The sequence below is a fragment of the Natator depressus genome, chromosome 6 (assembly GCF_965152275.1).
Source record: "Natator depressus isolate rNatDep1 chromosome 6, rNatDep2.hap1, whole genome shotgun sequence".
NCBI lineage: Eukaryota > Metazoa > Chordata > Testudines > Cheloniidae > Natator > Natator depressus.
Genome location: NC_134239.1, coordinates 21434931 through 21461892, shown reverse-complemented (window position 1 = coordinate 21461892; position 26962 = coordinate 21434931). Strand labels below are relative to the sequence as shown.

Genomic DNA, 26962 nt, shown 5'->3' with positions numbered 1-26962 from the left:
CCCCTAGGTTGGCTGTGTAATGCTGCTCTGTTTGATGCCTATTAGCTCAGGTTAGAAGATGACCTAAATCCTTCTGCAGTAAAAGCCTGCATGAATGGGAGCTCACTGTTTATGTTAACCCCCCCAGCCTGAAAATCAGTTTGCTTATTGAAATATCTCCATCTTCTCTGCAGTCTGCCACGTGCCAGCTGGTGGCTCTTTGTGGAATCACTTGAGAGCTGCAGGGACTGTGCCCTGGCTTGTCACTCAGGTCGGATATGCCCCAGTGTGTGGTTTCAGGGTAGATTGTGAGTGCAGATGCCTGAAGTGTGAGTATTAATGCAATTGTTCTGGAACCTCTTCCTTCAACACATGCACGGTGCGGATATCTCCGATGTGCTGTCTGTGACCTACACAAAGCAGGTGAAATACTGTCTGTTTTGGTTAAGTCCTGTTAGTTGCTTCAGCTTCTGTGTACAGGTCAGTTCAGTTCCCTCTTCAGTTCTTGTTGCCACACCATACTGGTGTGTTAGTGTGCCCATGCCCTGCCTGCTTGTAACATCCACCCTTGTTCCCCTTATGACGCTGCTATGATTTGATTGGAATAATTGGAGAGCAGGGCCCCTTCTGGGAGCCAGCCTTATGTTCCCGCTCCGTGATTTGCTTTCCCATTAGAAGTGTCTCGGGGCGGGGGGGGGAAGCTCCTTCGCTACAGGGAGGCTGTCAGCTCCGATGAGAGGAACACAAAGACCCAGTATAAAACAAACGGTCGTTCCAGCCAGAACCTATAAATGGAGCCTTTCACCAAGCAGTTGTTGGGGCAAACTGTGTTCGCAGCATGGCCTAGTGGTTAGGACACAGAGTTGGGAGACCTGGATTACATTCGACGCTCTGCCGCTGACTTGCTGTACGATGTTAAGGGAGACGGTTGGCTGCTCTGCCTCGATTTGACCGTCTTTACGGGGTGGGGGAAGGATGGAATTGCCATAATGACAGTGGCCAGCACCAGAGGAAGATGCAAGAAACACAACAGGGGACAGTTTTGGAATAACCTCCTTCAAGGAGGATGTTTCTTCTCAACCTCCATCAGTTAGTGTTTGGCTTCTGCCTTGAAGCAGGAGAATTTATGTCCCTGTTAACACTGATACCTGCTGTAACTGCAGATGTTCTGGTGAGCCAGATAAATGTCTGCTCACATTTTATATTCTGTTCTGTTCAGAAAGGGCTAAAAAGTGATTAATCGGTATTTAATAAACAGCACTCACTTGTTATAGATTGTTACCAAGTCCAAGAGGTTAATAGCCTGCTTATAACCATAGCTTACAATAATCTACAATATCTTATAGCAGTGTGCTTATAATCTTCTGTGACATGCCACTCATGTCTGTAACATGCTTAGAGCATCTACAAACCACTTGCTATATAAGAGCTAAATGTTATTATTTATTATTAACCAATTTATAAATGGAACCTTAATAGTAAGTATAACTAAAAGTCTAATCCTCTCTTGAATTTTCCTAAACTCTTGGCCTCAGTGGCTGTGTGAAATGAGTAATTCATAGTAGGTTTTTCACTCCATGCATCTGAAGAAGTGGGTTTTTTACCCACGAAAGCTTATGCCCAAATAAATCTGTTAGTCTTTAAGGTGCCACCGGGCTCCTCTTTGTTTTTGTGGATACAGACTAACATGGCCACCCCCTAATACTTAATTCATTAGTGTTCTCAAAGCGCTTTGAGATCCTCAGACAGAAGTAGCTACTCTTTGGGCATGTAAAGTATTGTTAAGCGTTGTAGTTGGGAGAAGGAGCTATTGTTCTGAGTCATCTGCTTGGCCCTGATGAGCAGAAAGGGCAGGCAAAAACTGAGAGGGTGTTGAAGCTCCTTCCTGTAGCCTGGATCTGAGCAGTGAGAACTTCCTCTCCTCCTCCTCATATGATGCAGCAACAGAACCCTTAGGACTTATCTACACAAGAAAGTTGCCCCCCCCCCCCCCATTCAATTTAAGAGGTGAATTTAAACCTCATTTAGAGTTATGCTGTGACTTAAAGCAGTGCGAAAGGGGAGATTCTTATTTTGTTTTAAACAAGGTTTTTCAGTTTATTTTAAATTTTTTTTAAACTGGTTTAAAATAAACTGCTATAAGTGTGTCCACAAAGGGGATTGCATTGGTTTAACTTAATTGGTTTTAAAACAGATTGAATTTAAACTGGTGCAACTTTCTTGTAAAGACAGGGCCTTAGAGAGGAAGGGCTGTAGTCCGAGTGATACCCCCATCTTAGATGGACTGCAGCCCCTACTGCTGCCTTAGCCTTTCAGAACCTTGCAAGCCACCCCTTGCTGACAACCTGCCCAACCCTCAGTACCTTAGAGACACCCATTCCTTCTCTGCATCCCATCGCTTCCTTCATTCCCTTCCACAAATACCCAGCATGTTATTACTGCTAATTCCACTCCGTCTTAGTTCTTTACGTCTGTAAGTCTCAAGGCACTTTACAAAAGAGGGTAGGTAGCATTGCCTCCATTTTAGAGATGGGGGAAACTGAGACACAGGGAGCTGAAGGACCTTGCCTAAGGTCAGATGGCAGGTCATTAGCAGAGCTAGGTCTCCTGAGTTCTAGACCAGTGCCCTATCCCCTGGACCATACTGCCTCCTATTTCCCCAGCTTGTCTCATGGCTCCTATGCCTAAGCCGCCAGGCACCTCAATACCATAATCGAGGCACCCGTGAACACATCATTCTTTCTTGTGGGCAGAGCCAATAATTCTGAACAGGACACCATTGTAAAGAAGGTGCATCTCTTCTCTGGAGGAGCAGTTGCTGCCACAAATCATAACTGACGGTGCTCGTTGGAAGGTTGAAATACACGTGTGTCCTGCAGGGAGGAAAGTGCCACATTCTGAGTCTTTGGTTATTTTAAATGGCTAGTCCTGCCTCTGCGCCAGTGTTCCTAGAGAATGATGTTGGCTGTCTCCCACGTGGTTGGGATGTTAAGCCATTGTGTTTGCTTTCAGGAAAGGGGAGCGTTTGTCAGCTGTGGGGCTTCTCCCTAGCAATTCAGCAAACTGATGAATACCCTTTCCCCACTCTGTGCCCAGCCCTTCCCCCCCACTTTGGTTTTGGCTCTTCAAACCCTTCCCTGCTTTGCTGGCAGCTAGACCTTCAGGGAGGGAGTTCCATTTTGGCTCTAGATGTTACTTAACGACCAGCTGTTTGCCTGGCTTATTGGTGAGACCAACCCTCTGCGGAAAACACAGTGGGCCAACCTTCTTTGATTCAGGACATGGGGATGGAGGGACTTGGACACAGGTCCCTCTGTGACTTTGGCGCATTCCTCACTGACCCCATCAGAGTCACAAGTGGGGCCCTGAGACATGGATGTCTCGATTTGTGGGAGGAAAACATTGATTACCTAGACGAATCTTGCATTTCTTTAAAAGTCATGTATAGGTGTTGCTGGACAGGATTTGACCATTGGGCCAATTAGTCCAGTATCCCACTGAGGAGAACAAACCCTGCATTGCACCTGGCCTATTGAACAATGCTGCAGGTGCAGAGGGGAAAAGGCTTTCTGCCCTGCTACAGGAATATTTCATAGACAGTGACTTGATCCATGCACCTTTCTGTCCCGCTCATAGGTATGAATATGCTGAAGGAAATAAAGAACAGACCACGTGTAACTTTGTGGAGGATGCAAAAGAAAGATCGGAAGAATAATAAGAGGCCAGTGTTGCTCCATTAGGAGCTGTTTAAGGAGCTGAAAATCAAACAAGAATCCTACAAAAAAGTGGTAACCTGGACAAATTGCTGAGGAGGAGTCTAAAAGAATAGCACAGGCACATAGGGATGAAATCAGAAAGGCTAAGACACAAAATGAGTTATATCTAGCAAGGGACTGAAAAGGCAATAAGCAGAGATTCTATAAATACATTAGGAGCAAGAGAAAGATGACAAGGTATAGGTCCCCTACTTAGTGGAAAATGAGATCTAATAACTGATGACATCAAGAAGGCTGAGGTGTTTAATGCCTATTTTGCTTAAGTCTTCACTAAAAAGTTAGTGGTGACCAGATACTTAACACAATTAATATTAACAAGGGGGAAGGAATGCTAGGCAAAATAGGGGAAGAACAGGTTGAAGAATATTTAGAAAAGTTAGATGTATTTAAGTCACGAGTGCCTGATGAAATTCACCCTGGGGTACTTAAGGAAATAGCTGAAGCAATCTTGGAATTGTTAGCATTTATCTTTGAGAACTCATGGAGGATACGTGAGATCTCAGTGGACTGGAGAAGGGCAAACATAGTTCCTATCTTTAAAAAGGGGAACAAAGAGGACCCACGGGAACTGTAGACCAGTCAGCTTAACTTCAATACCTGGAAAGATACAGGAACAAATTATTAAACAATCATTTTGTAGGCACCTAGAGGATAATAGGGTAATAGGTGATAGCCAATATGGATTTATCAAGAACAAATCTTGCCAAATCAACCCAATTTCCTGCTTTGACAGGGTTACTGGCTAGTGGATGGGGGAAGCAGTAGACGTAATACATCTTGACTTTTAATAAGGTTTTTGACACAGTCTCACATGGCATTCTCATAAATAAACTAAGGAAATGTGGTCTAGGTCAGTGGCTCTCAACCTTTCCAGACTACTGTACCCCTTTCAGGAGTTTGATTTGTCTTGCGTACCCCCAAGTTTCACCTCACTTAAAAACTACTTGCTTACAAAATCAGACACAAAAATACAAAAGTGTCATGGCACACTGTTACTGAAACACTGCTGACTTTCTCATTTTTACCACAGAATTATAAAATAAATCAATTGGAATATAAATATTGTACTTGCATTTCAGTGTTTAGCATGTAGAGCCGTATAAACAAGTCATTGATGAAATTTTAGTTTGTACTGACTTCACTAGTGCTTTTTATGTAGCCTGTTGTAAAACTAGGCAAATATCTAGATGAGTTGATGTACCCCCAGGAAGACCTCTGTGTACCCCCATGGGTATGCGTACCCTTGTTGAAAATCACTGGTCTAGGTGAAATTATTATAATCTAGAATGAGTGCCCAACTGGTTGAAAGGCTGTACTCAAAAGAGTAGTCTTGGTCCTCTGTCAAATAAGGAGGACATAGCTAGTGGGGTCTGTCCTGGACCTGGTACTAGTTGATATTTTCATTAATACCTTGGCTAATGGAGTGTAAAGAATGTTTATAAAATGGGTGGATGACACCAAGTTAGCAGGGGTTGCTAGCACTTTGGAGGCCAGGATTAGAATTCAAAACAAGCTTGATAAATTGGAGAATTGGTATGAAATCAACAAGATGAAATTCAATAAAGAAAAGTACAGAGTACTACACCTAGGAAGGAAAAATCGAATGCACAACTACAAAATGGGGAATAGATGGCTAGGCAATAGTACTTCTGAAAAAGGATCTGGATCACAAATGCAATGAGTCAACAATGTGATGCAGCTGTGAAATAGGTTAATATTGTGAGGTGTATTAACAGGAGTGTTGTATGTAAGACACGGGGTAATTGTTCCACTCTACTCAGCACTGGTGAGGCTTCAGCTGGAGTAGTGTCCGGTTCTGGCACCACGCTTTCAGGGAGAGGTGGACAAATTGGAGAGAATCCAAAGGAGATCAACAAAAGCGATTAAAGGTTTAGAAAACCTGACCTATGAGGAAAGGTTTAAAAAAACAAACAACTGGGCCTGTATTGTCCTGCGAAAAGAAGAGTGAGGTGAGGACCTGGTATGTTGTCTTTATAACCACCCTTAACATAACAGAAGATGATCAATTTTTTCTCCATGTCCGCTGAAGGTAGGACACGAAGCAATGGGCTTAATCTGCAGCAAGGGAGACTTAGGTTAGATATTAGGAAAAACTTTCTAACTATCAGGGTAGTTAAGCTCTGGAATAGGCTTCCAGGGGAGGTTGTGGAATCCCCATCATTGGAGGTTTGTAAGAGCAGGTTGGACAAACACCTGTCAGGGATGGTCTAGGTTTACTTGGTCCTGCATCAGCACGAAGGGATGGACTAGATGACCCCGCCAGTCCCTTCCAGCCCTTCAGGTCTATGATTCTGTGCTCTCCTGAGTATATTTAGAATCTAGCAAAACAATAATTGGTATTGGTATTGCTGTCTTGCCTAGAGGCCCCAACTGAGATTGGTGCTGTACATATGTGTAAGTCAGAGACAGTCCCTAGAGAGCTCAGGTTTGAACAGACAAGACAAAGGGACAGGGAAGGGGAAAGTGACTTGCCCAAGGTCACCCAGCAGCTCGGTGGCAGAGCTGGAAATAGTACCCAGGTCTGCTGATTGCTTTATGCTCTGTGACTGGCACTGTGCCTTGTAGTGAGGCCTTGTGAAGTTGTGGCTCTGGCTGACCCAGTCTGTGTGGGATGGCTGAACTAGCTGGATATCTCCCCATTGGAGTCTTCCCTATGCTCTGAGTACTGATTCAGTGATTCCCAGCCACTGGTAGTTTGGCCTGGGTTTGTGACTCCCTCCCTTAATGATCAGCCCCTTGGCTGGGCTTTGGTGCATGGTCGCTGCCCACCCCCTGTTCAGCTGTGCACTTTCTATTCCACATTGGAGCCTGGTCTGGAGCAGGCCAAGTCCCATAGGTGGGGGGAGGGGGTACATGCATTTGAATGGGGGTGGAGGGCACAGCCAGGGTCTGATAAAGTGGAATGGTTGCCTGCGTGATAGGCAGATGAAGGGTTAAAGGGGAAAGCTCTCTGCATGCCTTCCCCAACATAATCCTCTGATTTGGAAGAAGAGCACAGGCTGGGTAAGCCTACCCCAGGTCTGGGGCAGAGAGCTCCATTCTCATGGCCCCTGTGCATGGCTGGCAGATGTTTCTTGTTTCCTGAAGCCGTGCTGCTCCTACTGCCTGGGAAACCCACAGAGCGGGGGAGGATCTGCAGGCTACTGGACTGGGAGCGGCTGCTGCCAGGCGGAAGCGCTTAGTTAGGTTTTCCTAGACAGCTTTGAATGGGAGCCAGCAGCCCTCACGCTACGGGAGAAAATCCACGAGGTCAGGAAATCCAGCAGCAGCTCCAGATCCGTGCTAGGGCGGTCTGCTTGGCATTGCTGATCCCAGCCGTTCTTTCCACCTCTCCCCCCAAACAATAACCTCCAATGGCTTTTGACTCGGTATCTTGCTTGGCTTCTGATGTACATCATTTGGCATCATTCTGAGGTATCTGCATGCAGGGTGTTAGTTCGGTGACGAGGGCAGAGGGGGTGACTGTTCAGCGAGACTGACTCGAACTACAAGCACCTGGGCTCTGGCTTTTCCGACTCCGCCATGTGTGTGCCACAGCATCCAACATGGAACAGAGAAGTGGAGATGTTAGTGTTTTTTTTCCTATTTCTCTTTGCTTTAAAGTCACCCCTGTTTGAGAGCTACAAACTCCTCCTCTCTTCCGCTTCCAGAGATTATTTGTTTTAGGCCAGAAGGGACCCCTGTGACCAACTAGTCTGAGCTCCTGCAGAACAGGCCGTAGAATTTTCCATCCCATGAGTCCTGCACAGTAACTGTTACCACTCGAGCAAGTGACTGCTTTCCTTCCCTGCCCCCCCCCCCCTTTTTTTTTTTGACAGCCAAGAAGCCTTCTCCAGAATGACACATCTTTGCAGGCAGGCCTCATCTGGTGCTGGGGTCTCAGTGGGCGCCAAGGGGCGGGCGGGCTAGCTAGCTAGCAGTCTGTAAGCTGTGCACACACCGGCTAGTCTGCCCACGGTATAGCTGCAGTCTCTGTGGGTAGATCTGCTGTTACATACAGCATGAGCACTGCAGCACCATGTGCGCTTACTAGACATAGGGCAAGGTGGGATAAATAGAAACTGCCTGTCCCTAAAGAAATGTGGCTGCCAGCAGCACTCCATAAAACCCAGCCTGCTGTGGCCTAAAGGCCTGCTGTAACCTCTGGCAGCTGCAGGACAGTGCCTTCTGCTGCTTAATAATTAATGGGAAAGTCCCCCATCTGCTTTGTGAACAGAACAACTTGGGTACTATGATAGCAGAACTATTTTATTCCTCCTTGCTCCGCTCCAACCCCCCAGAGAGTTCCCCTCCCAGAGGGTTGTGGGCTATCAGGAAGCACTCAGCACCGCAGCTTGTATTGGTACGGTTATCCTGCTAAACATGACCTGCGGAAGGGGACAATGTCTTGGGCTTCTGTCTTTTTCCTTATGGTGATTGAGGCCCTCTGAAAGGTTTTGTTAAAAAGGAGCCTACTTGTTTCATCCCTTGAGAAACCCAGGTCGTGTGGACCCTGGAAGACTCCATGGCAGTTGGAAGGCTAATTAGATGATGACCTCACTGGAGAAGAGGCTGAAAGCTGAGCAGAGAAGGGATTTTTATGCCTTGTCTGTATCAGGCTCTTGCTCTGATTGCAGTGATGAGTGGCCTGAAAATGATGTAGCTGCACTGGGGAAAACCCCATGTGTCAGACTCCATCTGCATCTCGTGCTTTCCTTGTGTAAAGCTTAGGGTTTGCACTACTGCGCCTACGTCAGTGACTGCCAGAGCACTCGTGATTGGAACTGGGGCAAATTCCCAATGTCAACAAGGCCTCAGTCACTGATTAAAAAATTATTTGGTTTTTAACACCTTTATTTCCAATTTAGTATAAACTATTTGGAGAAAAGATGTCTCTGTTTAAGAGTCAATTAAGGTGAGAGAGCTCACAACACACAACCTCTGAAAGGCCCAGAAATTCCTCCAATTCTACCAGCCTCAACACACCTGATGATATTTTTAAAGTAAAAATCAAGCAGAAATCTTGGTTTTGTGTTTTAAATTACTTTTCAGGCTTTCTCCAGGTAAGCTGTAGCTCTCGAAAGCTTATGCTCTAATAAATTTGTTAGTCTCTAAGGTGCCACAAGTCCTCCTTTTCTTTTTAAAAGCCCACTGTTTGACATATGCGTTGCAGGGGGTTTTTAATGGACCAGTAAGGAAAGGTGTCTGTCCAACTGGTTTCTGGAATTTGGAAGGTGCCTAGGAGGAGACTGCAAGTGAGAGCAGCAGAGGTGCTGGCACCTGGTGAACACAGAAGTTGGCACAGAGCACACCAGTGCCTGGTATGTATATGTACTGTTAGCAGTCTGAATAAATATGATTGGATCAGTGTGTAGACCCATGGTGTGCCACATAAGGGAAGATCACAGTTGATCTGAAGGGGTATTCTAGAAGATGTCTACACACATTCGCAAACAACTCAACTCCATGTGTGGACACTCGTTTTTGATTTGAGTGGCTGGATTAAACTGAAATAAGCATGTCCACACAGCTTTTTGCACGAGTTCAGCTAAACTGGTTTAAAGTAATGCCTTTAGATAAGCACATGCCACTCTGTGTGTAGATAAGCCCTTGGAGCACATTTTATATTACAACTGATTAATACTGGGAGAGGGTCCTCAAAATCCAGTCACCTCTTTATTGGGGGATTATTGAAAAGAGCTAGGTCATAATTTTAGTATTAGAATTTGGTATGTAGCTACCTGCCACCCAGCAATATGTAATATGCATGGCTGGCACCATGGAAATCTCTCCTCCCCTCTTGTGCCATTCCTATGGCTGTTAGTAGTGTTCGTATTCCCTTGTAAATAATCCATCATGACAGCCTCATGTTTGGTTCTGCAGTGTTTGTAAGTACTTCTCCCCTCCTGATGCCACTGGGAAGCCATTTTCCAAGGCTGTGGTGGCAGATGGCTCTTTTCCATTGCAAATGGCCCCAAAATTGTAATGATCTACTCAGTACACCTCAGACTTTTTACCCCACCCTTTCTGCATGCACAGCAGGGATCATGTCAAAAGTAGGAACCTGTTCTAGACTGACTCCCTGTGCCACTAACCTACAGCACGTATAGCTCGTTAGCATGCAAATGTCCAAGTCAAAGTGTCAGTCCTCTTGCTCCCATCACATATGTGATAGGCTGTTGTCTGCCTAGGAGACAAGCAGGCATTTGTTTGACTTCCCATTGCATACTGACATGGGGCCACGTTGTGCCCTCACCATGTCAGTCTGGAATGAGCGTGCACTGGCTTCATTCGAGTTACTAGTGTGAATCTGGAGTGCAACAGAGAGCAGGATTTGACCATGGAATATTCATCTTCTGCCCACAATTTTCCCATACCACTTGTGCTGTGTTCTTCCCAACTTCCTGCAAAAGGGGTGCATTTAGGATGAAGACTGTTGGATGACTTGGGGAGAGGGAGGCTTCCTTGAATGTTGATTTAATATTCCTTGAATAGTCTGTAAGCTTGCATCAGAAGCTGGGCACCTAGCCTGCAACACCATCCCCTTTCCAGCTTCTCCAAACTCTTGTAACCCTTTATAAACATCAGGTTGCATCCTAAGGAAAATCCTAAGGGGACCTTAACTGCAGTGTCACAGAAATGCTGCTGTAACAAGCAACCTGTTTGCACTCCAGGCAGTCTATGCTGGCATGTCTAGAACCAAGAATAAAGCCTGGAGCACTCAGAAATGGACATTTTCACCGACATCCACCAGATCAAATTGTGTGTTACTGGCTGACTGTTAGAAAGGCCAGCCTCTTAAACTTAAATCGTAAGCTCTTTTGCGCAGAGACCATTTTGTGGTTGGTGTGTGTGTGTGTGTGTGTGTGTACACACAGCATCTAGCACAATGGGGCTCTATCCTTGACTGAAGACATTGCAGATTAATAATAATGGGACATTGTCACATTCCTCCTGCTTTGAAGTTAAAAAATTTAGCATTTAGTTCTCAGTGGCAATGATCTCTTCTGCTCACCTGATTTCTTAAATCAAATGCCTCACTGTGAAGTGGGCTGTAATTACTGGGCTGTTTGTCAAGCGGGAAGCTGATCTTCAGGAGACTGTATGGACTGTGTAAGTGACCTAGTCATTCAGCAGAACCAACTGAGAATTGCCACCCAAAAGTGGGAGAGGGGAAGGAAGGGAGGGAATCTCTAGCTGAAACCTTCTTTAACTTCTGGAGTAGAGCTGTCTTCAGTCTTTTCTGCACTTACCTCATGATTCTGCTGCAAAGTGGGGGCCGCTGCACCTCTGATCTAGCAGACGTGCAGTTAGGCAGGGGCGTGCACACCTTTAAATTTTCCTTTGTTTGCATTGAGCGCCAGCTTCAGAGTGGCAATTACATCCCTGACCCTGCTGTAGTCAGCTGCATTGGGATAACCAGCGTGGTTTGTACTGGTTTGGTCTGAGCATGCAACAGGGTGTTCTTAATCCTAGCTTTGTCACTGAACCTCCTCTATAATGACCTAGAGCAACTGGTCTAGCTGCACTCTAAAGGAGTATTAAGTATTATGCCCACTGTGCCAGCACCATCAACAAACAAGCAAGTAGTGTGGCTGCTGTGACAGCTAGTCAGCGAGGAGGATAGCGAGGGGACTACTTTGGGCTCTAACGAGGAGGCAACCTTTCCTTCTCCTCCAGTCACTGAGACAGCATCTGATGAAAGGGCTTGTATTATTGAGGTTTGTGTCTTGCTGTTCAAAGCTTTAGTGTTTGAAGTGTTAAGTCTGAGTGTTTTGGTCTAGTTTATACTGGAAAATGTTTACTGCTATGGCTATGCCAATATAGCTATAATGGCAAACCCTCCTAGTGGAGGCGTGGCTTATATTGGCAAAAAATGGCTGTTTCTGGTATAGGTCTTACCAGTACCCTGAATGAAATGAACTACACAGGCAAAAGCATTTTTTGCCATCATAACCGTGTCTACAATAGGGTTTTTGCCAGTATAAAAATGTTATTTAAAAAAAATTGCATCTCTAACCAACATTACTATACTTCCAAAAGTTTTAAATGTAGACATGACCTTCCTCTTAGCGTTTGTTCGCTGCCTAAAAGCCCACAGCCTTTCCAAGGGACGTTCTTTTGCAACATATAGTGCTGGTTACAGTCTTCACTTGGCATCATTGCCAACCCTGACTGTTCAAAAACTCAAGTCTAAGCCCCCAGAAATCATGAGATTCACTTAAAAAAAATTTATTTAAAATGTATGTTAATTTGCCTTTTGGATTTTGAGCCCCTAGAGTTCCTGTTTTTCAAACCTTTCTCTGCAACCATGAGTGCAAGACACCTTGCTTTTCTTTCTTTTTAAATGAAAGCTGAGATTCTTAATTAATCACATGACTCCAGGAGCTGGGATTTTAAGAAAAGCACCAAATATTTAGATTTGCAATAAAATTGCCAGAGTTGGGAACACTGCTGTGAAGCTATTGACTTGGCACCATGATACAAGGTATAATGTATGTGGGTGAATCTTCCTCTGCTAGGTCCCTGATTTCTGCAACAGATGGGAAATTCCTCAGCTATTTCACTTAAATTTTTAAAAACAGTTTCCACTGACTTGAATATGAAAATAAGTATCGGTGCAGTAACCCCCAAGTTATTTAATTTGATCCTAAATTCAATTTATTGTACATTGCCCCTATATTTTAAGTTTTCGGTAGACCAGTGGTTCTCAAACTTCACTGTACTGCGACCTACTTCTGACAACAAAAATTACTACATGACCCCAGTGCCCTATGTCACTCTAGATTTTAGAGTCCAGAATTAGGGCTGGCATTAGGGGGAGATAAGCAGGGCAATTGCCTGAGGCCCCACACCACAGGGGCCCCATGCAAAGCTAAGTTATTCAGGCTTTGGATTCAGCCCTGGGCAGCGGGGAGTCTAATGCTGGCCCTGGTGACCCCATTAAAACAAACTTGTGACCCACAGTTCGAGAACCATGGCTCTAGATTTTTATATTGGGAGAGCCTGGGGGTGGGGAGTGGGAGTGGAATAGCAAAAGGTGTTACAAGGACCAAGGAGTTACAAGGACCAAAGGTTACAAGTGTTACAAGGACCAAAAGGTGTTAAAAGGACCAAGGAGCTTTGGCAAAGCTGCAGGGGAGCTTTTCTTTTGTCTTCTCTACATGTGCTTTGAAGGAAAGTATTCGGTCCAACGTCACCGCCTGGTAACCAGGGCTTGGGTGATTGTCAGTGGGATTCCATCCCGGGTGGTGATTAGTTTCCTCTTGGCTTCTCAATGGTGTAGGTGAAAGACTGTCACCTGTGTCTTGGTTGGGTTGGCACAAGCCTGGTTCTTATTCTAATAGGTTTAAAGCAGTGGTCACCATCCGGTCGATCGTGATCTCTGGCGTGGCTGCTGCTAAGGCTTGCTCCCTGCCTGCCCCGGCCCCACGCCACTCCTAGAAGCCGCCAGCACACCCCAGGGGTCTCCCTCTGTGCGCTGCCCCTGTCTGCAAGCACTGTCCCTGCAGCTCCCATTGGCTGGGAATGGGGATCTGTGGCCAATAGGAGCTGCAGGGACAGTGCTTGCAGAGAGGGGCAGTGTGCGGGGCCATGTGCTGCCTGCCCCCCCGCAAGGGTGCGTTGGCCCCTTCTGGGAGCAGTTTGGGGCCAGGGTAGCCAGGGAATCTACCTTAGTGGCAGCCACGCTGCACCACCGACCGGGAGCCGCTGCAGGTAATTGCTGCCCAGCAGGAGGCTGCACTCCAGCCCTGAACCCCCTCCTGTGCCCCAGCCCTGACCCCCTCTCAGAGCCAGCACCTTGTATCCCCTCCTACACCCCTGCCCCAACCCAGAGCTCCCTCCTGCACCCAGACTCCCTCCCAGAGCCCACACCCTCTCCTTCATCCTAACACTCTGCCCCAACCCAGAGCCCCCTCCTGCACCCAAACTCCCTCCCAGAGCTTGCACCCTTCACCCACTTGCACCTCAAACCCTTGCCCCAGGCTCAGCCCAGAGCCTGCACCCTGAAACCCAACCCCCTATCCCAGCCTGGGATGACAGGAATGTGTGTGGAGTGAGTGGGGCGGGGCTTTGGGGAAGGAGAGGGGCTTCAGGGAAGGGGCGGGATAGATCCTGGGTTGCCCTTAAATTCAAAAAGTGATCTTGGGCGTAAAAAGGTTGGAGACCACTGGTGTAAAGTTTGCTCGATGCACATGTCAGTCTGTTCTCAACAGTGGCAAAGTCCTCCTCCTGTGATGTGATGCATAGATCACTGGTTCGTATGTAAAATGCCTATATTGCTCTGTATGGGTTGGTCATTGGTATCTATGTTGAAGAGGATTGGTTCTGACACACTGCCCTGTGGGAGGCCATTTTGTCATCTCCTGTGGCTCTGTTTCTGGCACAGTTCTATGTGCAGCGCTGAGGGGCCTGGGCAGAGCAATGGAAAGGGCAGGACTGGAGGAGCAGGAAGTGCCATGGCTCAGCGCTGAGGTGCACAGGCAGGGCTGAGGGGGGCAGGGCTGGAGGAGCGGGGGGGCAATAGCTCAGTGCTGAGGGACATGGACAGGGCTGCAGGGACGGGTCTGGAGGAGGAGGCGTTGCAATGGCTGAGTGCTGAGGGGCAGGGCTGGAGAAGGAGGAGCAATAGCTCAGTGCTGAGGGGCATGGGCAGGCCTGGGGGGGCAGGAGGTGCAACGGCTCAGCATTGAGGGGCACAGGCAGGGCTGGGGGGGGGTCAATGCTGGAGGAGCAGGAGGTGTGATGGCTCAGCGCTGAGGGGCACGGGGTGGCTGTGGAGGGAGCATCAGGTCTAGAAAGAGGCTTTCTTTTAAATTTATAAAACCCTCTCATCCAACAGACTCCAAGCGCGCGCGCACACACTGTGCGAAGTATTACTGACTATGACAAACTATAAATGGGCTGTAACTTAGCTGTCCCTCCCCACACCACTACACACAAACACATGCAAAAGCCTGAGCGAATACACAGCCTTGAAGCTTAGCAGATTGGCTGTGGGCCAGCATGGGAAGTGAATACTAGAAGCCAGGGCCTGAGCGAGCACAAGGCCTCCAATGCCTGGATCTGTAAACCTAGGGACTCATCCCAGTAGATCACAACTGTCCTGACTGCTCACAGGATCTCGGGAGTTGCAGTCCAAGATTGAGGAGCACCCAGGTCGAGCGTTGCAGGGGGTTACAGTGCGCTGCGTGGGAAGGCCTGCTTGGTAGCAGTGTCCGTGCTACCTGGCTCCTCTCCAGGAACACTAGGTTCGATGGCAGAGCTTTAAAAACAAACAAGGAAGCTTGAGTGGCTGGTTCCGTTTGTGTGGGAGCCAGCGAGTGCCTCACTGTTCCAAAAAGAGATGCTGGGACAGTGAGCCAGGGGGGAAATGGGCTTGGGGATTGGTTGGCGTTACGGCTGATATCGACATGCTGATCCCTGACCCTCGGCTGACTTCTGGCAGGCAGTAGCCATAGTCTGATGGGGGTGGATTTCCATTTAAACCGTCAGGGTTTTGTAATCTTCCTCTTGTATGCGCTGAGTCAGAGTTCCTCTTTCACAGTGGAATTGGGACAAAAATAAAGGGTGTGTATGTGGGGGGAAATAAAGGGCGCACGTCCCTGCCCACTGCTGGTAATGGCAGTGCAGGTTTCTGCTGAAGCCGGACTTCCCAGCAATACCAATAACAAATGCCCTCTGCCAGCACCTTTCACGTTGCTAATAAGTCAGACTGACTGCAGCTGGGGAGACGAATGCCTAATGTACGCTCAGTTCCTTGGGAAAATTAATGAGCCTTTTTGAAAGATCGTCCCCAGCTCAGGAGCACAGAGGAGATGGGAGGGCTGAGGGGGTTGGGCCCTGCTTCCTTACTGTTGCTCCTCAAACAAGGCTTCAAGTAGCCAGTATAGTAATAGGGGCTTATTAGCTTAGGTGACTAGCAGGTAATGTAGGTGCCCTGCCCTCTGACATGTGAACCTGTTGCAGAAGGCTGTAAGCGTTTAACTCAGTTCTGAAGATGGTGGCATAATTTGTTAGTGCTGCCTAGTGATTAGTGCAGAGGCTGGGAGCCAGGACTCCTGGGTTCTACTCCCAGCTGTGCTGTTAACATTAACAACATAGTCTCTGATCTTAACCAAGTCATTTAGGCCAAGATTTTCAAACCCGACTAGTGATTTTGGGCACCCAACTTGAGACTTCTCTAAAAGGGCCTGATTTTCATAGGGCGGGTACTCAGCACTATCTGAGAAATCAGGTCCCTTTAAATTGGGCAAGTTAGGTGCCAGTTTTGTCTTTTTAATCTCTCTATCCCTCAGCTTCCCCATCTGTAAAATAATGCCCTACCTGAGAGCTCAACCCATGAATGTATGCAGTCACATTGAGAGCATCAGATTGTGCATGCTGTCGAAGTGCATGGTGTTCTGTTTAGGATAGAATTTGTGAATGGGTTTTAATTCAGATTGATTTTTCTTTAATTATTTGAAGTGACTTCGGTTACTGATGATGGATGCTAGATAATGGGTCTTACCAGTAAAGTTGTCTATTTTAGATGACTTCTCCCCCCTGCCCCTCCAGTTTTAGGCGAAGTTCACATATTTTTAAGCAAGATGAATTCAGATTTAAATTCGAATGAATTTGCATTCAAATAGCAATCTGATCATTAATGCAGAATAAAGCCAGTTGACCTCCAAAGGCAGAGCGTGTGTGACAGAAGGAAAAAGGTATGAATTCAGATAGTGTGAACCAGTGGATTCTAACCAGCCTCAGGGATTTTGGCAGGCAGTCACGAAGGTGAGCTGGCCCTCCAACAAAGCCCCAAATCCCACAGCCCCAAAAGGTACTCAGCCATGGCCAGGGATGATCTGACTACCACAGACATGCTGGGGGGAGAAAAGGAGGCCAGAGGGACTGCAGTAGTACTTAGCAAAGGGGTGTATCTATATTCAGGTTATCACAGTCTACGCCCAGTCTTTAGTTCCACTTCCCCATATGTTCTCTTACATCTCAGGTAAGTCCGGAGTTTCCCAGGGAGGCGTTTCCAGCCTGTGCCCAACTCTCCCCAAACTCTACCTTGTTCCCAATGTGTCTGCCTCTTCTCCTGCCCCTCTCTGGAGCTGTTTTTTCCCTTGGTACTCCTTCAGCCTCCAATTGTCTTGGGTGTTACCCTCTCTCTGCCATCAGCTGGGTCTGGGTTATATAAACTCCATGTCCCACCTATTCCCAGCAGCCTCTGAGAGGAGTGATTGATTGGAGTCAGCTGCTTGGGTGGGTTTTTTTTTTCTCTCCCAGTGTGATAGTTCACTGTGTTACATATGGATACATTTCCAGGGAGTTCAGTGGCACAGGAAAGCATAAAAGAGGTTATAGGTCCTTTGGGTGGTTTTTGCTTTTCTAATTTGATAGTCTTACAAGAGAATATCTGGAGGGTGGGATGGTTTGTATGTGTGTGGGGAAAGAGAGGATAGTGCAGTCTGTGGGTAGAATTCATCCCTGCTGTAATTCCATTGACTTGGGCCAAGTTACACCAGAGATGAATGTAGGCCTGGGTCCCCCTGGTGATTAGATTTCTTCCAAAGGAAGGTCACATTGCTGCTGCTCTTATCATCATCATCATCTGAAACTCATTTTCGGAGGGGAATGGGTTGGACAACAGCATCATACATTCACCTGCCTGCCTAAGTGTAGTGTCCATGCAATGGGAAGTCTTTTAAAACACTTTAGAATGGGAGGCAGCCTGGGCTTGTAAGGCCCTGGACAGGAGCCAGGAGATTTGGGTTCTGTTCCCAGCTCTGTCACTCACCTGCTGTGTGACACTGGGCCAGGCACCTCGCCCCTCATGTTTCCCTCATACGCTTTGGCTGTCTTGCCAAATTCTCAGATTCTCTGACTCTGTTTGTACAGCCCCAGTTTCTGCTGGGGCCCGTTATGTGCTACTGGAATACAAATAATAAAAGTCAGCCGTAACTGGCTGGGTTTTGTGGGAATGGGAGACCCTCGATAGTCATGCAATGAGGTTATCGTTTCGCTCTCTTCTAACTGCAGCTGTCCCCACTTTGTACCAGTGCCTCTTGCTGTGTCATGCTGCATAGCCACCGCTGGCTTTCTCCTGCGTGGCTCTGGTGCAGCAGTGGCAAAGCTAGGTGACAAGAAAGAAGCACTAACCTAATGCTGATGGTGTCTGTATCTCTGTCCTTGCAGGTGGTGGTGCTGCTGCTGGAGACCCTGAGCTGGGGTCAGCGGGAAGATGACCGAGTATAAGCTGGTGGTGGTTGGAGCAGGTGGCGTTGGGAAGAGCGCTTTGACAATACAGCTCATTCAGAACCATTTTGTTGATGAATATGACCCCACAATAGAGGTGAGCACCCTGCAGACTCTGAGATGGGAATGAGTCTGAGAGTTTCTTATATGATCTTCAACTTTTTAACTTTGCGGTGGATTCCAGGGGCTGTTTGTTTAACCAGAGAATTCAGAGTTAAAACATGGAGAGATCAAATCTGAGAAGCCAACCCAAAGACCTGAGTTACAACTCCAGGGTTGGCTGTAGCCCTGTGGTTCTGAACCTTTTCTTTACCAGGCCTTCCCAACCACCTGGGACACCTCTCCTAGTAGAAAGACGGGAAAGTCAGGGTATTTGCAACCTGTGCCCCCCTGCAACTCCCCTTTTAAGAACTCAAGATTCAGCCATAGGAGGTGAGGTTCAGCTTTCCTAACATTTGATTGCTTGTGCTTCCAGTACACGCATTCTCTTCTTGAAAGCACAGTTGAGCTCGAATGGATAATGGCAGAGAAGAAACACAGGCCAGATCCGGTGGAAAAACTACCAGTTGGAAGTGTATTTGAAAAGAATCCTCAATGAGAAGAGAGTGAAAATACAGGATCTTGTATCCCTCCCAGGCTTCTGCAGCTGGTGGCGGTATCAGCTTCCTTAGTGTGGCTGGGGTTCCCTTAAAATCAAGAGCTCCCTTTTCTAGGGCTGGGCAGCTAATTCTCTGACCTTCCATCCTTGGGGAGCTGGGTTCAAATCTCGCTTCAGTCCCAAATGAAAATGCCTTGAGTCTGGTCTCAGCCTGAGCCCCTGGGGGATGTTCCTCCTCTTTACAAAGCTACCACATGTTGCCACAGCACCCCTAAGTGTGTCAGGGGATTGCAGTGACCTAACTTGCAGTGGGTGGCTGTGTCTGCTGAGGAAAGGCCCCTGGCTGGAATAGCGGTAGGTGCTGCAGGTCAGGATGTTGCATGGGCATAGCTGTGGACAGGCTGAATGGCGGAGGGGTTTGGGAGCTAGGATTGAGGTGTGTTTGGTGGAACTTCTGGGGGGCTCTTAAGGGGTTGGGTTTGTATGAGCTGCTTCAGATCAGGACTGAGATGCAATTGAAGACCTGGGGGCAGAAGGAAGTTTGCGTAAGGTCCTTAATGTCTATTTGTGTCTGTCTTTACTCCGGATGGTGACTTTCTCTCTTTCCTTTGGGAGGCTGATGTGACTGAGTGGACAGAGCACTGAACTGGGACTCGATCTGGTTTCTATTCCCAGTTCTGCCATTGGCCTCCTGGGTGACCAAAAAAGGCTCAGAGAGGCAGAGAGACTTAGTTTCCCCTTCCGTAAAATGGGAACAATGATACTGACTTCCTCTGTAAAGCGCTGTGAGATCTGCTGATGCAAAGTGCTGTATGAGTGGTGGTGGTGTTGTATTGTCGAAAGAAAGGATTAACCCTTCTGAAGTGCTCAGAGTGTGGTGAGGGATGTGGCATAATCTCCTGAACAAAACAGAACTTTGCTTCCCTTCAAATAGTAGGGAGCTACTCTGCTGTCTTTAAAATTCAGCCCCCTGCCATTGCTGCTACCACCAGTCCAGCCCACCAGAGGCAGCAGTGGCGAGAGCACTGGTGTGGACACAGGGCTGGTGGACAGCAGCACTTCAACCACTCTGTCGCCTAACCATGCTTGGAGTAAGTCCGTGCAACGTTGTGCTTTGAACCCTGGTGGACGCTGGGCCTGTCCACTCTGTGGCTGAAAGGGTGCTAGCAATTAGCCCTGGAAATTCATAGCCCAGAAACGTGTCATGTTTCTCAGACACAAACTCCCTGTCCGCGCTGCTTGAGGACGTTTTGTACTGGCACCCTGCTAGCAACAGATGGATCTAAACACAGCTCTTTGCTAGTATCACCGTTATAGCGATACCTTGAGGGCCCCGCTTAGGATCAGAGCCCTGCTGTGTTGGGCGCTGTATATACACAGCCATTGTCTTAAAGAGCTTGCAACCTCTATAGACAAGTTGGAAACGTTATCTCTGTTTTACAGTTAGGGAGATGAGCCAGAGAGAGATTAAGTGACTTGTCCAAGGTCGCACAGGGAGTCCGTGGCAGGGATTGAAACCAGGTCTCCCGAGTCCCAGGCCTACAACTTAACCACAAAGCCCTCCTCCCTCCCTGGTACTTCAGCCACCTTGTGGGCAGGATCTAGAACAACTATGTGTGGCAGAGTGAAATTGCAGCCCATCTCACGAGGTCCTGGAGCCTGGACTACAGTCTGAGCCTAAACATGTACGCCGCAGTTAAACAGCCCCTTAGCCTGAGCCCGAATCAGCGGGGATGGGCCAGCCGTGGTTTTTAATGGCAGTGTAGACATCCCTTAGGCTTTTCTGCCCCAGCCCCTCTTCTGGGCTGTTGCTGCAGAAGCTCCCACACTTTCTTAGAAATCTACTCTCGGTCGTTTTGCAGGAAAGCACCGTGACAGCCCCACGTGACAGGAGATGCCTGTGCTGGGAAGCAGAGGTTTCCACTGCTCTGTGAGGAGCACAGCCCTGCTCTTCCATTGGACCGGGAGAGGTGGAAACGGCCCCTCCCCTCGCCTGATAATGGACAGGAGAGAGTGCCCCAAACTTTCGAGTGGCTGGTTTTCAGCCTCTGTTGTCCTCTCCAGCCTTACAGCCTTTTCTCTGGTGTGCCTGCCGTACTGTTTCCATGTGCTGTAGAGATTCACTCCACATAAACACGGTGCTGGGAAGGTAAACCCTGAGCATTGTTTAACTGAATGTCCCCTGCAACCGGCACGCTGCTACCGTCCCCTCTCTAACATATGTCTGCACCTCCTGTGCCTCTGAAACACTTTTCCCCTCGTCTGCTTTGTGCAGGCCAGGCAGTCCCCTCCCATAGGTATCTACGGTTCCCCCTGCACCATGCCCTCTGCCACTTCATACCCTCACAGGAACCTCAAACCACTGAGGCTTTCACTGCTCTGATAAATAGAGTTTTCCTCCTTTCACTTAAATATATTTGCCTGCTGCTCCCTCCCCTCTCCCCCCGACCCCAGAGTTACACTAGCATGCTGTGCTGTGGATGGCAGGAAGGAATCCCCTTTCAGTAGCAGCCCCCATCTTCCTAAAAATACACCATAATACCTTCAGCTAGGGGCTTTATGGGAGCTTTATCAACCTGTCTCTGAAGAACTGTGTAGAAGCAACAACTGGAGGCAGGATAGTGGACAGGATGGTCCTGCAGTCTAAGGGGCATAGTTCAGGGGTTAGGTACCTGGCTCCCATTATTGGAACTAACTCACTTAATGTCCCCCCGTGAGTACAGAGAATTCTTCTCGCTGCACTTTACATTCATCCTGTATCTAGGCCTTGGGTTGGACTACTGTGATAACAGCAGCTCCCTCGCTGAGGAGTCCTCCGCTCCATTCTCGTGCATCAAAATGAGCCTTCCAGCTTCCTCTCTGCCATAAATCTCCTGTTATAAATGAAACTTGCTCAGGCAGATACAGCAAATCCCTCTCCTGCAGATTTGGTGCTGAGCTGAGGTTGAGGGAGAAGAGCTGTGAAATTGTGCTAGAGGGCGCGGCCCCTTCAGCTATGGGAGAACGTGAGCCCAGGCGCCCTCCTTCCTCAGGGAAACCATGCCTGGCATGTCTGGGGCTGATGCATTCTTTCTGCACTTAAGAGGACTTGTACTGGGTGAGAGACGTTTGAAAAGCGTGTAAGTCAGAGTCTCCCAGTGCTTTGGAATAGGTCCTACATGTCTCCGCCCGACCCTTCGCACTCTCCCAGTGGGTCTCCTGCTTAGCCTTTCTGGCTGCGGCTTCAGGAAAGCTCAGCACTTTGAGCTGCCTGGGCCACTATCGATGCGCATCTGGGATGCGACAAGCCGCTAAGCCGCTGTTTCTGTAGCAATGGGGTGTAGCACTCTGCTCTGTCTTGTTGAGCTCCTCGCATATGAAGTGGGAGGAGGGTTTCAGTCACCGTTCCTCTGAGGAGCTCAGCTCAACCTTAGATGAGCCCCTTTCTGTAGTGTATGGAGTGTATGTAGCGAGTGTTGTCAGGTTTAAAGGGCTCTTAGAACTGGAAAGTTTCGACATGGTGGAAACTGCAGGTGGCAGGGACTCTGGCTCCAGTGGTCTGGTATGTGCGCTCACACCTTGGAGGTGCTGCCAAGTATAATGCCAGCCCCTGTTATGACAGTGTCTTCATAACTTGGCAGCTGGCAAAAGGAGGGGCACAGGTGATGGTGCCTGGTTTAGGGAGGGGATGAAGCAGAAAGTAACATGAGCAATGAAAGAAAACTCTGTGGCATTTTTGGTTCAAGCTGGGCAGAAAACCAGGAAAATCTTCCCTTGAAATGATTTCCTGGTAATATCTCCTGGGAACCTTAGATCCCATCTTACCCTGTCAGACCTGAAAAAATGCAAAACATTCTCAACAAAACCTCAAGGAACTCACCTGTTTCCTGGTTCTGTTATGAACTTGAAACTAAACCCCAGCTTTGTTAACAGAGTTAGGAAACTTTCCACGTGACCCTGGGTTCACTTTACCCTCAGGCCAAACTCAGAAGTTTAGCTGGAGTTTCACTTTGAGTTTTTGACTCCCTGCAGCCATCCTTCCCTGGGTAGTGAATGGAACATGGATACTTGCAGCCAGAGGTTTGTCCTCCAGACACATGCCAGGGACCACTGTCTTGTCAGTTAATGAAGGATCTGGATGATAGTATCCTGATATACACAGACTGATCTCCGCATGCTTCCTCCCTTGCTGCCAGCACCAAGAGGAGGCTTGGAATGTTTGTGAAGATGTTGTTTAATTGTAGAAGAGCTGGTGATGGTTGAATGCTGATACACTGGCCCCAAGATCCATCACCTTCATGGGACAACTTAGTACGCAGGAGGAGATTAATGTGGCTGGGGAAAGCATGTCCCACATCCAACCAGTAATATTGCCATAGTCTGAGGGTAAAAGGGTTTCTTCTCATCCATCATTGGGTCCCCCCAAATCTAGGCATGTAAGACTGTTTTGTCTATGTGGTGAACACCCTGGTGAATCTGGATTTTTTTCCACTCAGGGACAGATCCAAGCATTTCTGACTGCAGATTCCCCATATCTTTCCTGGATAAGACCAGCTTTGATAGGAGTTGGTTAAGCTACTTCCGTGGACAAGCGAGCTGTGTTTACAGGTGGAGTTCCCCCTGTTTACACCCCCGGGGCCAGTGGAGCTGTGGGCTGTGATCTCAGAGACCAGACCCATGCTTCTCTTGGCTAGTGAAAGGCATCAGGCAGGTTTCAGATATGTTAATGGGGAATGTGAATGCCTCCCTGGAGGGCAGGATGCCATTCGCCTTTACAGTGGCTTGTATCTTGCCAAGCAGTCACTCAACATTGGTGCTCTCTTCTATTATTGCTCTGTCTCTAGCCTTCCCTTTATGGGGAGGGGTATCGAGAAAGTCACAGCTCTGGATTCTTTTGACTTCTTGGATCCCTGTGGGTCTGGTTTCAGGCCTCACTGTATGGTATGGAGTGTTTATAAGGCATGCTTGTGGTTGATCTCCTAGCCATGAACAAAGGGAATAGGTCCGTGTCAACTTCATTGGCTCAGTCTACAGCCTTCGATACTGTTGCTGACCTCTGCTTCTGCTACTCTTTGGCCGGAGAACAGTTTTTCTTGTGGGAGGGGTGAAGGGGCTATAGCCCATCTGTTTACATTATGGTGGCCGAACCTTAGCAACTGAAAGAGCCAAACATTTAATTTTGGTTTTAAAATGAAGGCTTAGAATTTGCAAAATATCACAGAATGCAGCCAGAGCTGCAGAACGATCCTTAAATCGCAAGATCTGGAACTATTTTTTTCACACCTGTGATTTCCCTCCCACCCTTTTTCTTGCTATGAAGGCATTTGGTTGTGTGTCTTATGCTTTTGAGGTTGGACTGGTGGGAAGAAAGAGACTAAGCTGTTTCTGTGATTTGCATGAAACATGACAGTCCCCTTTCCATGCAGATTGTCCCAGTAACATCCCCTGTGGTTAGACTAGGCAGGGAGGAAGTGTGATGATGTCACTAAGGGGCAGGGCTTTATGAGGCCCTGCTTTTAAAACTCTTAACAGATTCCCACTGAGAATCTCCGAAAGTGACTTTTTTTTTTTTTAAACAGTTTTAACTTTTTCACACCCAAACCTACTTTCTAAACTGGAGCACTCCAGAATGAGCCCCGTTTACATTACGCATCAGATTTCAAGGTTCAGCCATTTTTGTCTTCTCCATGTGAAAAATGGGTAGCAGCAATCCGTTCTACAATGGGGACAGGTATTTGGGGCTTTTGCATAACTGAACGGCTTTTCCTCCAGCTGCCCAAACTGGAACTTTGAACATAGACCAGTTGTGGGAAATGCCTGCCGCACAAGAGAATTTTTTGAGACGTGTGAGTGAAAACAAGGGGTTATAATTAAAACCAGTTGGCAACCTTAACTATAGAGTTTGCTACCAACCTAGTACTACAACAAACGTTCAGACAAAAGGGAGAGAGATTAGTGAACTTGGATGCCCACCTTGAGGTGCTTTATATGTGCCGGATTTGCTGAGAGTTGAGCATATTAGGGCATCTAAAGCCATTAGTGACGTCTGGAAATCTTGGCAGCTCTGAACTGGCTAATGGCTGGAAGAAGTGGGCTGGATTTCGAAAAGGGAATATGAGGAAAATCTTTGCAAGGGAGGTGTCCTAGGCCTGGGAATTCCCAGGGGAATTGCTGGGAGGCCTGGCAGCTGGGCCAGTCAAGGCTAGGATGGATGAGATGTGGTAAAACATCTCCCATAGGGAGTAGCACTGTGTTTGCAAAGGCTGGACCGGATAATTTAGCAGGTCTTCTCTGTCTCTGATTTCCAGGACTGATTAGCTACAGGCTGCACTAGAAGTGGTTGGAGATGTCAGTGACTCACATGAACTCCAGCCCCCACTCGCTCACACGCTGTTTGCATGTCCCTAGGTGTGGCCGCAGGAGGTGACTGAACCACCACTGTGCCTGGCAGCTCCCTAAGAAAAGCTGCATCAGGAAGGGAGGCATGAGGAGGGTTTAGCCTGTACTAAATAAAGTTAGAAAAATAGTTGTCTGGGGCTGGGTGGCCCTAGTGTGAAAGGCGCACCTTGTCCGCCGGGAGACAGCGTCGTAAATAGGAGGAACAGAGGTTGTGTTAGCTGCTGCTCTGGCACAGAGGGGAAATCTGTTCTGCCGCTCCCCCTCACCTCATTCCATTTTTAAAAAGGGTTGAGTCAATTTAAGGCTGGCTAGAGCCAGGCATAATGTGGGCTGAGATTGTGTAAGTCCCCTCTGCACAGCATAGCCAGTGTGCCATAGTCCTGGCTGGCAGCACCCTCTTCTAGTCCAGTCCTGGGCCCCCACCTGCCGTGCTGCCCATGCACCACAATCCTGACCTGCAGCACCCCCTGCTACGCTGGTCCTAGGTCCCTACACACGCCTGCCAGTGTATTTCTCCCTGCCATTCCAGTCTCTGTAGAATTGAGGCTCCTAATCCTGGCAAACGGGGTGGTGGTATTTGTGGGGTGTGTGCAAACATCCACTGGGGGTGACTAGGGTGAGACGAAATTCCCTTCTGTTTGTTAGCTGCAGCACGTCAGGATTGGAACCCCAAGGCTCAAGCAGCGGAAGACCCCTGTGGTAACTCCCTGCTCATTCTCTCCTAGTGACTGTCCCTTTCTGTTGGCCCTGCAGGATTCCTACAGAAAGCAGGTAGTCATTGACGGAGAGACCTGTCTGTTAGACATCTTGGACACGGCGGGTCAAGAGGAGTACAGCGCCATGCGAGACCAGTACATGCGGACGGGGGAGGGCTTCCTGTGCGTCTTTGCCATTAACAATACAAAATCCTTTGAAGATATTCACCAGTACAGGTCAGTATCTCCTCCGAACTCTTCCCCTATGGCCAGGGCTGCTGTGCTGCCTCCCATTTTAAAGGGCAGGCCTGGCTGGCGTACTGTGCCGCCTGCCAAGACCAGGCTTGTCCGCTGTGGGAGCGCTGGCTGCCAGCAAAGACAATTACCTCAAGCAGCCATTCCCCAGGGAAGGGAAGGAGCAGGCGGCTAATGTCAGTGGCTCTGATAAAATCCATCCGAGGGGGATTGCTGGTGGCCTTGGGGGACATGGTAATGTAACGTTTAAGTGTTTACAATGACTAAAGAGAGAACTGATCCCTTCCATCTCTAATTAATGGCGTTGCACTGTGAGTGAAGCTGATCTCAGCAGCTTCTGCTGTGCAGGAAGGCTGAGAGAGGAGGGGAGAACCAGGCTCAAGGGTAAGGAGAGGCAGGGTGCCTGATAAGCAGGGCTGCTTCAGCCTTAGCTACTTATTAGAATTGCAGAGCACACAGCTAGGGAGAGGCCCTGAAGAGTATATAATGTGAACAAACAAGACAGATAAAGGCGGGGAAGGAGGGCGAGGTGACTTGCCTGCGATCACCCAGAAGATCAGTGGCAGAGCTGGGAGTAGAACCCAGGTCTCCTGGCTCCCAGACTAGTGCCCTATCCACTGCACCAGGCTGCCTCTCAGACACCACACATAATTTGGCGGTGGGAGGGACTAATGCACCCAAGGCAATAGCTGCTCTCTGGTTGCCACCCAAGGAGCAAGTGGCTGGCCCAGGTTGGAGGGAGTGTGGTTTTGTGGTGTGACCCTGGCCCAGGTGTCTCACTGTAACCTAGCTGCCTTACACCTTCTCCCGAGGACTTGTCTTTGGGGGCAGGAGGGCTTTATGGATGTAGTCTGTTTGTTTGCAGTAGGAAATGCGGGAGGGGCTCTTTGTAAGCACATGTTTCACAGGCCTGGGAGCAGCTATTCCTTAGGCAGGCAGGCAAAGGAATGGGAAGCCCTGCCAGCACTGTCTGTCGCTGCTAAATAAGTGTTCTTCAGGGAGGGGTTCTGTGCTGTCTGGAGCACGAGGCAAAGAGCATG

The 26962-nt window shown here is 48.3% G+C and overlaps 1 protein-coding gene across 2 annotated transcripts in view; it reads left to right on the top strand.

Annotated features, from left to right (window-relative positions):
• HRAS (HRas proto-oncogene, GTPase) overlaps positions 1 to 26962 on the top strand; it is a 75051-nt gene that overhangs the window by 39447 nt on the left and 8642 nt on the right. For both annotated transcript variants that reach the window (XM_074954750.1, XM_074954751.1), the window contains exons 2-3: positions 17937 to 18093; positions 25726 to 25904. In XM_074954750.1, the coding sequence (XP_074810851.1) occupies positions 17983 to 18093; positions 25726 to 25904 (290 nt within the window). In that variant the 5' untranslated portion in view covers positions 17937 to 17982. The remainder of the gene's footprint in view (positions 1 to 17936; positions 18094 to 25725; positions 25905 to 26962) is intronic.